We start from the raw sequence: 13821 nt of genomic DNA, 5'->3' as shown, positions 1-13821 counted from the left end.
ATATCATAACAACATGTATAAATTGCTAATTGTTGAGAAATAGGTACATTTTTGCGTTTACATATAATTTCTTGTTGAGCAAAAAAATATATTTTCGACAACTTTTATATGTAACTTATATTTTATATATATAAATAGTAGAAGTATTTCAACAATATTTATATATAGTGTATATTTTTGGGCAATAAAGACATTTTTCTACAATTATTGCAAAATATTTATTAGTAATTCTATTTTGTAAAATATTTATTGTTCATCAAAAACATTTTAGACAACGTTCACATAATAGATTGGCCAGGTGGTTAGGTAGCCCAAGAGTTGGCGGTGGGTGGTGATGACTAGCTGCCTTCCCTTTAGTCTTACACTGCTAAATTAGGTTGGTGAAAAAATTTAGACAAGTTTCACACATCATTTGTTGTTGGTCAGCAACAATTACTTACTCTTATATTGTTTAGCGCTAAACAATAAAATAATTTTTTGACATCATTTATATTTTGGTTGTAAATTTTTCTTCCCTTCACCAAAACGTGTAATTTCAGTGAATGAAGTAGAGGTCTAATCTACTTATCGATTTGCTACTCCTGCCAATTAAAGCACAGCAAAAACATTTATGTGTCGTTTATTAATTGGAAATAAAGACATAGGTGTTTTACATTTCGTCTAAATACGTTTTTATTTGCTTATTCGGGTTAATAACATTAATTATTTAGTATTAAGCTATATTAAATTAATTCAATAGGGAATTCTGATATGGGTTAACCACTTTAATTTTTTAGTATTTTATTCCATCACATTTCAATTATTTAGTATATCTGGGTTAATAACATTAATTATTTAGTATTAAACTATATTAAATTAATTCAATAGGGAATTCTGATATGGGTTAACCACTTTAATTTTTTAGTATTTTATTCCATCACATTTCAATTATTTAGTATATCTGAATTAATAACATTGTTTATTAGTATTTTGTTTGATCTCAATTATATTAGAAACACCAATAATTATTATTATTATCTTGTACATGTTTATAATTTAATCAAAAATTCTCTTACATTTACCTTAAAGTTAGTTAGATTACTTACATTTCTTAACATTAAAGGTAAATTATTAAATAGTTTTAGTGATAAGTACCAAAAATGTTTATGCGTAATATCCGTTTTAACTGTTGAAATTTGATGTTTTAATCCTTCTATTCTATTAGGATAAACATCAGTTCTGATTTATAAATAATCACTTTTATTCTTTGTAAATAATAAAAATAATATTCTATATATTCATAGTGTTGTTGTTGTTTGGTTGTTTGTTAGTTACTAACCGCAAAGCTACACAATGTTCGATACGTGCTCTGCCCACCGCAGGTATCGAAATCCGATTTTTTAGTGTGGAAAGCCCTCAAATCGCCAAGCCACCGCGTGTAATATTTTTAATAAACATAAATTGTTTCATTTTTATAATTATATTTGTTATAATATTAATCTGTAATGAAATAATTGGCTTTAATGTAATTGGATAAGTTCCTCCTCATATCAAAATTCCATAGTAAATTACTAACTGTACCAATTAAAAATAAAGAATTTTTAATATCTGGACGATTAACAAGCTTTTCAAATAATATATTTTTAATGAACATAAATCTTAGTGTTTTTGCTAAATCCTTAACATGTTTCCAACTTATTTATCAGTTTGTAAGCCTAAATATTTTATATCATACACGATTTGAAGTTGCAAACATTTACAGTTATTATCATTTTATACACCCATTATTATGAATATACAATTTAAAATAATTTTCTTTTACAACCATTTTATTTTTTTCTTTAAAAAATATACATATTGTTTTAGTTATGGTAATAGATAATAAAGTGAAAAATATTGGTTCTTCGTCTTCTTTCTATCGGCTGGGCAGGTATTCAAACCACAAGTCCTGTGGCTGCCAAATTACAGATTAAGAAAACGTAGCAGGGAGTGAGAGAGGGAGGAAACGCTGTACTGTATGATTTGTCTTTGTCGGGTAATTCTTTAAGTAAAATTTAAAAGAATAATAATAATAATCCTTACTTATCAAACTCACTCTAAAGTACAGAGAAAGTGGTAGAATTTAATACTGTTATGACAGCGAAAGTCATGAGACGCTGGGAGCATGCGCGCTGGAGTTTCTCAAATGATCATGAAATTGCCCGGCAGCCCTAGTGTGTTCCAGACGTCCTATTTTTTAGTATATAAGCCTGGCAAAGAAAGCCAGCAGTAGATGGATATTTTAGTCAACCGAACAACAGTCACGTTCAGCCGTAAATTGTGTATGTTTTGCAGTCGTCGCATAGAGCGAAGTTATCGAGATTGTGAATCGCTGTGATTTATAGCGTGTATTATAAAAGTTGTTAAGTTTAAAGCGACGAGAAAAACGTATTGACTATGGAAATTCTGTGTATTACAAAGTTTGTATCGAGAAAGAATAAACTGGTTTAACCAAGAAAGGACTTGCATCACTGAAGTTCCTCGAAAATAATTTATACCGGAAATTAACAAACAAGCAGATACGCAACAATACTTTTACTGTTTGTGATCGGGACAAAAAAGAGAAAGCTATGGCTTTTACAATCTGTGTTACTTTGTACTAATACCATTTATACCATTTTAATGCAATGCTTCTTATTCCTAGAATTTTCATTTTACCTTCTAACATTTTATGAGATACTGTATCAAATTCCTTCTCTAAATAGAGTACCTGAACTGACGAAGGAATTAGGCCTAACATTTTTTATTGTTGAAAATAAGGTCAAGTCCAGTCTACGCAACGATAATAAATAGGTTTATCTCTTTCTTAACGTTTTTACGAACTTTTACACTATTATATCTTGTAAGCCTAAGTTTGCAAATGACGTTCAAACGGAAATACCTCGCTAATGGTACAATGACTAAAGTAAAAAGTAAATTTACTTGCAAATTTCAAGACTAATCGATTCAGTAACTAAATATAGATAACTAAAGCTGATCCAAATACTTCTCTGAAACTAAATATTTCATTGAATCACCGACACTCTACCAACTGGAAACAACTCTAACTGATTCACTGCTAGCTTATTAAGTGACTGACCTGCCAGTATTTATATCTAAAGATATTTGTCGAAGTTTCTAAAATTTTTGTGACGTCAAATTTAGAACATTCTAGGTATTCTAGCACTTACTAAAGTAAAGCTTTGGAAATCCAGCTTACAATAATACTAAACTCATGACTGACTGCAAAATTTCTGTTAATATTTCCAATATGAATTTCGAATAAAAACAAAATATTATATCTTTCTATTTATTGTTAGGCAGTAATGACACTTATAAAACTGTAAGATTATTATTGTTTACTAACGATATCAGTTACGCAAAAATTATTAAGAAAATTGGGTGATTTCTAGACATTATATTTTTAGGATCTAGTGATACATTTATTGAAAAGAATTAGTACTCTTGAATACTGATTAACGCTATGATTCAAAGTCATTATCAGAACGTTTTTTTTTTAAACAAATATATGATTCGTAACCCTTATGCAGAATAAGAATGATATGTTTTATCTTATGAAAACAATGAAAACATTTAAATCCACTTCTGTTTTCTATATAAAAAGCTTCTTCCGTGGCTCCGATGTAAGTGAGAGCTTTTGTAAAAAAATTAAAATTCGGGATTCGACTCCTGCAAACAAATGATATATATATATATATATATATCACATTTAATCCACGTGTACATTATGTTGTGAAAAGCTGAATAAAAATCAAACGATACACATACACTTTATAAGATACAAACTTACTGTGGCTGTTCCTCTATTGTCTACAACTTCTTTTGCCATTATTGGATATCTGAAGTTGTAGACAATAGAGGAACAGCCACAGTAAGTTTGTATCTTATAAAGTGTATGTGTATTGTATGTGTATGTGTATACAACTTCTTTCGCCATTATTGGATATCCGAAGTTGTATACAACGGACGCTCCTAGACCCGCAACAAATTGCACTGCCAATGCCAAGACGAATAGCGTTGTTCCCGGTGGAGAGTTATCCAGAAATCTACAAAAGGATCGCTTATATATTTTGATACTTTGCCATTATCTTAGCGACAGTTAGTCGTGACTTTCATCATCTCGCTAAATAACACCTGTTGTTGACATTGATTATGAAGAAAATGTAAAATCGTATGAATTCTTGTAAAGAAAGAAAAAATTTTACCTAAAGCAACAAATTTAACAAAATTATAATGTAAAGAGTTCTAAGTTTTTGGTATAATTTTATATTAGATTGTTTTATAGTATACTTTTTTCAAAAAAGTCTCTCTTCAAATATTTTAAATACCTGAGACTTCGTGACAGATAATTAATAAATTTATAAACGGTACAATGTTTTGAACATAACTGTAGAAATTATTTTATAACAGAGTATGAAAAAAGGATTCGATTTCATAATTACAAAAATAAAGAGAACTAAAAATAAAAGAAGCCCAGATAAATGGCGATCGTTGCTACCAACTTAAAGGTTGTTTTAAATAGGATATTTATTGAAATTCGTTTAACACAAATACGATATAAACTAAATAATATATTGTTGTTGTTTGTAATTAAGCACAAAGCTACACAGTGGCCTATCTGTGCTCTGCCCACCACGGATATCGAAACCCGGATTATAGCGTTGTAAGTCCGCAGACATACCGCTGTGCCACCAGGGGGCAATATATAATACATAAAGGAAGACGTAGTTTTAAATAGGCTATTAACTGCTACTCGTTTAACACAAATACGATAGAAACTAAATAATATATAATATATATATATATATAAAGGAAGACGTAGTTTTAAATAGGATATTTACTGCAACTCGTTTAACACAAATACGATAGAAACTAAATAATATGCTGAGGTTCTAATTATTGAAAAAAAAACAAGAAAAATAACCTACCCAAACAAAATGCCACATATGCCTGATACAAACATCCCCGTGTTGATAAGGGATTTTGGTTTTGCGAAGGAAACCTGTAAATAATACAAAGAAAGAGAAACTTAACTGTATGGTTGTAAAGCATATCTGCTAAATGTTACCTTCTTGCATAATGTCGGCCTTAAGTACAACTACGACAAGCACTGCCTAGAGTCCCATAATGGTTAGTTGAAAATAAAAGCGTATTAATTAGTCGTACCTGGTGAAAAACTAAAATGAAATATGTTTAATCCTTTAAAATAGCAGTTAAACAATTAAAAACATTGTTGGGGTCATATCTTCCTTATAAACGTTACCATCAATAAACCATTAATCAAATATGTTAAACAACCAAAATTCTGATTAACAAAACAAAACTTTATTTGCTATTCTTACATGTTTTTTTTTTTTTAATTCATTTGCCAAATCTCTGGTGATTTGCTCTTCTGTGGTTACTACTACGAGATGGGACGACTTCGTGTCCTTTTTTTTGTCATTTGTTGTCTTGTCAATGGTCGAAGGAATCCACTGGTGGTCTCACCCTTAGTGCCACTCTGGGAGTGGTCTGAACAGGAACCTTGGGCTCTTCAGCAGGTTGACTTGTCACTGGAAAATTCTTCTCTGAACCTGTCTCGACTGGAATCTAGGACTCTTCAGCATGATGACTTACCTCTGGCAAACTAAAAATAACCTGCTGACCATTCTCTCACCAACGTACTTACAAAGATGACTTCTGGCTTGTGTTGCCTGACCTTTTGGATTCTATAAACTCCATTTCTAATTCTTTTTTACTAAAGCATATAGCCCTACCACCCACACCTACTCAACAATGGAGTTCGTCATTTTTTGTAGCATATATTGTACAGTCATGATATGTCATCCTGATGAAATTCAGTCTTGTAAGCAATTATATCATTAAAGCAACTTTTCATCTTATCATTAGATGATTTCAATCTTTTTTCAGGTAAAATAATGTCCTTTGTTGAGAATTTATTCCCAGTATATGAGTAGAGAATGCTCAATTGTACATTAAGATATCTATCAAACATCAGTATTGGTGGTGTGTTGCTTGTACCCTCATGATTTGCTGTTCGATAACTCATGAGTAAGAGTGGAGTATCTCGATTACATTTTTTCTGATGTTCATCCTCATAAACGGCTAACTGATTTAAGAGTATACAGTCATATCCCTTTACAATTCCATCAGGAGATTGAAGAAAGGCTGTTGTCCTGTTGTTTTTTATCCCAAGGATTTAACACATCGTCATAAACAAGGCTGATCTGAAACTCCATCCCTGGCCTGAGTGAAGTTCCATAGGCACCACAAATCTTAACAAGTAATTGACGAGTTTCCTTTCTAGAATTTCTGTTTTCTGCTTAGGAACAGAATATGTTTGTAAACACTTGGTGAAATAATTCACTACAACCACGAAATACCGTTTTTTTTTAATTCTGTGGTAGAGGACCAAGCACATCAAAATCAAATCTTTAAAGTGGCGTTCCAACATAATACTGATGTTGTTGCTCATGCTGTTTCTTTTATGTACTTTTCCTCCACAGCGTAGTTCAATAGATTTAAGTTAATTATCTACATATTTCTGGCACTCAACCCAAAAGAAACACTCTCTTACTCTCTCTAGTGTCTTAGTAGCACCTAATTGTTCAGCTGGTGGAAAGTTGTGAAAAATGATAAAGTAATTTTGAGTGTACCAATTGTAGTCGTTGTATCTACTAGTATCTCCCTATTTTCAGCATAGCAAACCTTCTCACAGACATAACAAGTCCAACTGTATCCAGTACATGTCTGTCTTTGTGTTGTATGGAATGACTGTTTGCCACGAGAGTTCTTCTGCACTATTCTTGAGCCACTGGAATTATTTGTTTCAGACGGGCATCTTTTGCCTAAGTATCTTTCAGATGAGTGTTGGACAACATTAGTTCTTCATCATCACTTATAGATGATCCATCTTGTACTCTACTCTGTTTTAATTTAAGTTGGCCTTCTTCACTATCATGTGCTTCTCTCACTAGTTCTTCATCATCTTGTACTCTACTCTGTTTTAGTTCAGGTTGGTATTCTTCACTATCTTATGCTTCCCTCTTTAGTTCTTCATCATCACTTATAGATGATCCGTCTTGTACTCTACTCTGTTTTAGTTCAGGTTGGCATTCTTCACTATCTTATGCTTCCCTCTTTAGTTCTTCATCATCACTTATAGATGATCCGTTTTGTACTCTACTCTGTTTTAGTTCAGGCTGGCATTCTTCACTATTTTATGCTCCCCTCTTTAGTTCTTCATCATCACTTATAGATGATTTATAATTGTCTAATTAATCTTTTTAGCTCTTCTAGATCAACATAGATTCAACTTGTACTCTACTCTGCTTTAGCTCGGATTGATCTTCTTCACTATCTTGTGCTTCCCTTTTTTCACAATGATTATATTCTTCATTAATAGAAAGTCTTCGGAATAATGAATGAGAATTTCCATGGTTACTTCCACGATATTAAGGTTGTATTTCTTGAGTTTTTGGAGCCATTTTTTTTCTATTTCACCTTCTTGACTGTGAAAATTAATCAGCCGTTTGAATGTTATATGATATTTCTGGAGTGTAAAGCTTGTACATATAGGTAATTATAGGAATAACTTAGGACTATAACAAAACTTAATCGTTCCTTTGGTTGTACAATACTTCCTTTCTGAAGCATTCATTGCCCTGCTATAGTAGGCAGTTACATGTTCTTTCACGTGTTGTACTTGTGATATTACTGCTCGCATTGCAAAATCACTGATATCTGTATCTATTAGATGTGGATTTTCAAGAGTTGGGTATGCTTATACACAAATAGAGGTCAATTTTTTGTCAAAACTTGTTCACAATCAGCAGTCAACAAAACATATTTGACTTTTCAAGTAATTTGTGTAGAGGACAAATTATATCAGAGAATATATGATCCCGTAACTTCTAAATGGTGCTTTCAGTTGTTCAAATGTGATGAGTTATTTATTTATTGGGTAACGTTCTAAGGATTATCTCAGTTAATAAAAACGTAAAATAGATTCCTCTAACCTAAACAGTATAAACATCTATAATTAAAAAAGGCATAAACTACAACATTTATATGTTGGTAACAAGTTATTATGAGCACTAATACATTTATGTTTCTTGTCTCATTTTTTCTTTGTTTATCTTGCACCCGATTAAGTGTCATATTGGCTTAACAGTTTCTTAGTGCTTATCGAGTAAACAGTTTTTAAAATTAGCTACAAATATACGGTAACAAGCATCAGATCCATTTTTGAACTAAGATGGGCAGTCTCCTGTTACGCAACAAACAAATGTCTCTTGTCTATAATGAATTAAATTATGTTAACCAACAGGTAAATGTCTCTCAGTAATGACTAAAATATGCTATTCAACAAATAAATGTCTCTTGTAAGTAATGAATTAAATAATGTTAATTGACAAGCAAATACCTTTTGACAGTAATAAATTAAATTACGTTAATCAACAAGTAAAAGTGTCTTGTCAGTAATAAATTAAATTATGTTACTCAACAAGTAAATGATTCCAGTAATTATGCGGTGCACTGTCTTTAGTGATTAAGAAAACCATTTCCAGAAACTTATAAAATAAAACTTCGATATTAAATAATAATGCTTCAATCTGATAGTGAATTATTTTTATTTTAAGTTATTGTTATATCAATACATTGCAAAAAACACATTTGTTTCTTTTTTTAACTTACAAGTTTTGGTACTATAGGCGAGCTGATAAAAATGACGAAGGCGATCGTGCCAATAATAGCTCCGTATTGGGTGGCTGACAGTCCTCGTTTTTCACCCTATTCCAGATTCAGATGGTACACATGATTTATTTAGCAGCTTAAATTATTTTGAACAGAAACTTATATTCATTCTTCTCATGAACTTCATAGTAGTTTTTAACTCTCTGTATAATTCCACTTAAAAACCTAATTTTAACATTTAAACAAACGTTAAACAACATAAATAATTTCATAAATAACGTAATTTTACATTGTCGCCTGGTAATTACGAAAAGTCTGAAATATAAATAAATAAATATTATTATAGCCACCAGTACAATAAGATACAATATCATCTCTAAGTAAGTAACATGCTTGTGATAGAACATCACAATAACACAGATGTTAAATTACGCCATTCTTTATCTTTCAATGAGAAGAGACTACAGCGTTTGAATTTGTCTATTGCACGCCTTTCGCAAAAAAAAAAAACGGGAGCTCATCAGGTTGACTTTGTTACAAAATACAAAGTCGTAGATGAAACATTATAAATATATTAGTCGTACAGGAACAACGGTTCTTACGGTGCACAACGTCTTAGTTGTCGGAGCTCGACACTAGATAGTAACAATATCTATATTAATCATACAGAGACAACGGTTCTTAGGGTGCACAACGCCTTAGTTGTCGGAGCACGATATCAGATAGTAATAATATCTATATTAATCATACAGAGACAACGGTTCTTAGGGTGCACAACGCCTTAGTTGCCGGAGCTCGACACTAGATAGTAACAATATCTATATTAATCATACAGAGACAACGGTTCTTAGGGTGCACAACGTCTTAGTTGTCGGAGCACGACACTAGATAGTAGCAATATCTATATTAATCATACAGTGACAACGGTTCTTAGGGTGAACAACTTCTTAGTTGTCGGAACACGACACTAGATAGTAGTAACATCTATATTAGTCATTCAGCGAACAAGATTCCTAGGGGACACTTGATACTAAAATGTATGTAATATCGCATTTCACTAACTGGGAAACAAACAGAATGCCATGGTGTAACATTTCGACATGAGGCAGGGTGCCATGATATAATGTTTGAACATGAAGCAAGGGTGGAGGCCATATTTATCTTGATGAAAATTGCAATAATATAGTAGAAAGAAGGGTGCATGGGTGTCCAGGTGGGACATCTAAGACTTTCTACACTCTAATGGACAATGTCTGCTTGTGTTTATTTGAAACAACAAAATTAACTTCCTACCTCATTAGGGAAGAAAGGTGCCAACAGTGCCGAGTACAAGGCCATGGAAAAGTAACAATAAGCCAGGAGAAGTACAAACACAAGTTGTCTACGGCTCAGTTTCTTTGTAGTAGGTAACTCCTTAGCAGTTTGGTTGTAGGAAAAGGAAACTCTTGAATCAGCAGAACTTAAGAATCGATCTCTGTTTCCTGGAGAAGCCAAAAGAGGGCCATGGTCGACGGTGTCCAATGGGGGTTGACTTTGGTTGGTAGCCATTTTAACAGCTGCGCTTAATAACAGCGTCTAGTTGACACAATAGTATTGTTATAGAAAAAAAATGATTAGAAAGCAAATAATGCATTACATGTATTTTTTTTTCTTTTTAAAAACAAGCCTTGGGTCATATCTTACGATCATGCATTCCCTGTACTTTGTTCTTAACAGACTTAATAACAGTCTAGTAAATACAATATCATTCATATAGGAAAAATGTTATTATGAAACAAATCAATCCACTTTCGTTAGTAAAGAGTAGCCCAAGAGCTGGCGGTTGGTGGTATTCAGTAGCTGCCATTCCTCTACCAATCACGTTAAAATAAGGGACGACAAGCGCTGATAGCCCTCCAGTAGTTTAAGGTGAAATGTAACAAACAAAGAATCTTCTTACATTGTGATTTTTTTAGTTTCATAGAACACATTACAGACCACCGTAGCTATGTAGAAAAGAAACTCTAAATAATGGTAATGACTTGATATAATATAAGGACACCTATTGGTCCATCTCCAATAATTATAAATAACAGAAATTAGCAGACTACATTTGACATAGAATTTAACTAACCTTCTTGATTAAAAAAAAAAAAGTCGTAAACACCGCGACGGCAACCAGTTATAAAAATAATATTCCCACCACTTCTGTGTTTGTGGTATACAACCGGCCGGAATACCTCTTGATCGAGCGAAACGCAAGGGATATGACAGAAATAGCATGGTTGGAATACTATAATTATAATTATTCTAAATACTAAGAGTCTAACATTTAGAATGTAGTGTTTAAAAATGAAATAGATCTAACGCTAATGTCTTATGACAAGTAAAATAATAATCAGTTCTATTGTCACTGAAGGTTAAAAGAAGTCTTGAGTTTGATTCCGTCAGTTTCACTTGCGAAACTTGTAAAGCTAATATGGTTTGTACGAACAAATCAAAGTTGAATAAAAATGAATTAATATATATATATATATATATATAAGGAACTTACCGGTGAAAAACGAAAAAGTCAAATAATAAACTAGAATTTGTATTATTACCTACTGAATTTAGGCAAAAGCAAACCAATTTGGTTCAATCGAACAAAAACACGATAACAATTTTTACGGGACGCCCAATTATCGGAATCCAAACAAAGAACTTATATAAAAATATATGTAAGTAATATCAAAATAAATGTAATAAAATACAAATAAATATATTAAGCACTTGTACCAGCTTTTGAATATATTATTAAATAAGAAACTTACCTCCTGGTGAGAGCAGAAATCACTCGTGTTACTAAATATCCTTAACTTGCAACATCTGATATACTACCCTTCTTCTATAGGTGACGTAGCAATATTCCGAAAGTTCAAGATAATAATATCACATGTGTCTTGCGACAATGATCTAACACGTACAATAACCATTGTTAGAAGAATAGGCTTCAATATCTGTTGATGTCAGACACTAAGATATAGAAGATTATTAGTAAATTTCATATTGTTACAATTTGTGATAAAATATTGTTATTTTATTTCATTCTACTGACACTATAGTGTTTATGCTGTGGAAGTTGGGATATTTTTATAAAAGACTAATTTTGATCAGGTATTATGAGAACGTCTATGTTTTTGTGTGAGATACATATAAAAGTAAAATTTTATTAACTCGATAGAGCACATTACAGAGCATCTCATAACCACAACAGCTGAGTTACAGAGGTATTTCAGTACAGACCATCAACAAATTATGCACGAGCTTTTCTCTACATTAAAATATTTTTCTTATATTTGCGAGCTTTCGGCCCTCTTACCGGAGCCTTTATGGAGCAACGATGTATTATGACGCATTATATATTATAGTTACATGCATATATAATTTAAGGACAGTCAGGGACCTATTTGTCCATATAGGCCGTCCCATCTATTAAACTAAACAGTCCAGTTGTTACAGGTTTTATTTTATCAGAAACGATATTTTTACTATTTTATTTCACAATTTTCATTTTCTTAATTTAAGAAAGGGATCTTATTTTCTCACTTTGTTCTTCTTGCTATTAACCAAAGTCCCACAACGTAAGAATATATTAAGTCTTGCATTGATATTGAAGCTAGACGAAGTTGTTGTCTGTAGCTTCCAGCGTGGACTGTGGTTACCTCACCAACTGAAGGTTGAGCAATTGACGTGGTTCTGTGGATTTTACATAGAAATATTTGTTCATAATGTGCATTGACGTGGTTCTGTGTATTTTACATAGAAATATTTATTCATAATGTGCATTTACGTGGTTCTGTGGATTTTACATAGAAATATTTATTCATAGTGTGCATTGACGTGGTTCTGTGGATTACACATAGAAATATTTATTCATAGTGTGCATTGACGTGGTTCTGTGGATTACACATAGAAATATTTATTTATAGTGTGTATTGACGTGGTTCTGTGTATTTTACATAGAAATATTTATTCATAGTGTGCATTGACGTGATTCTGTGGATTACACATAGAAATATTTGTTCATAGTCGTGCATTGACGTGGTTCTGTGGATTACACATAGAAATATTTATTCATAGTGTGCATTGACGTGGTTCTGTGGATTACACATAGAAATATTTATTCATAGTGTGCATTGACGTGGTCCTGTGTATTTTACATAGAAATATTTGTTCATAGTGTGCGTTTGAACACCTTCACTTACCTATAACGCCACGCTTGTTATCGGCTGACATAAGCTTGTTACTATTTCGTATAATTACATTGCCAACAAAGAACACGTACACTCACTGAGCTGGGTATAAGTTACTTTTAATTGTGGTTCTGTTTTAGCTGTGAAATCATGAGTAATTTCACGAAACTCGTGAATAAGTGATAAGTACAGCAGACAGATTGATAGCAATAATTTTGATAAAGAGTTCCATAATTTAAGCTTATATCACTTGTTTGAAATAAACGTGTTAATATCAGACTAGACTTTAATATCAAGGGTTATTTTTGGCATATGTATAAAAAATGACCTCCAACTTCAGAAGAGAAAATCACTGTTGAATATCAATATTTTGTTTAAGGTATTGGTTAGGGTGTGACACAATACAAAACACACAAAAAATACGGACTACAGCTGATAAAAAATTAGGCTTATGCGTATTTTTCAAAGGTATCGTACTGAGTATCTAGTAACATTTCAAGGATTGTGTTTCAGTCAACAATGCTTTACTCATTTAAAGTTTGTCCTCCACAAGTCATTGCCTTGTAAACTTTAAGTTTAAAGCATATCTTTAGACATCCACAAGTCACTGCCCAGTAAGCCTTAAGTTCAAATCCTGTCTTTTGTCCTCCATAAATCACTGCCCACCAAGCCTTCTGTTTAAAGCTAAAACTGTTACTTTAAAGGGGTTTATAATGTTAGAGAGTTGGCGACATATAAAGAATGGATGGATTGATGCATTTCGGTGTCAGTAGTTGGAGATCTGTAGAGAAGGGATGGGTTGATGTACTGATTCGGTGTCAGTAGTTGGAGATCTGTAGAGAAGGGATGGGTTTATGTACTGATTCGGGTGTTGGAGATCTGTAAAGAAGGA

General features: G+C 32.2%; 1 protein-coding gene across 1 annotated transcript in view; it reads right to left on the bottom strand.

Moving 5' to 3' along the window:
* Positions 1-11540, bottom strand: part of LOC111088189 (MFS-type transporter SLC18B1-like) — a 29419-nt gene extending 17879 nt beyond the window's left edge. The window contains exons 1-6 of the mRNA XM_022397457.1: positions 11508-11540; positions 10009-10290; positions 8716-8811; positions 4947-5020; positions 3943-4064; positions 3809-3834 (exon numbers count right to left, since the gene is read on the bottom strand). Coding sequence (XP_022253165.1) covers positions 3809-3834; positions 3943-4064; positions 4947-5020; positions 8716-8811; positions 10009-10263 — 573 coding nt within the window. The 5' untranslated portion in view covers positions 10264-10290; positions 11508-11540. The remainder of the gene's footprint in view (positions 1-3808; positions 3835-3942; positions 4065-4946; positions 5021-8715; positions 8812-10008; positions 10291-11507) is intronic.
* Between the last annotated feature and the right edge of the window lie 2281 nt (positions 11541-13821).

Source organism: Limulus polyphemus, unplaced genomic scaffold (assembly GCF_000517525.1).
Source record: "Limulus polyphemus unplaced genomic scaffold, Limulus_polyphemus-2.1.2 Scaffold3277, whole genome shotgun sequence".
In the NCBI taxonomy this organism is placed as follows: domain Eukaryota; kingdom Metazoa; phylum Arthropoda; class Merostomata; order Xiphosura; family Limulidae; genus Limulus; species Limulus polyphemus.
The sequence above is the reverse complement of the archived record's forward strand: the minus strand, read 5'-3'. Positions and strand labels throughout refer to the sequence as shown.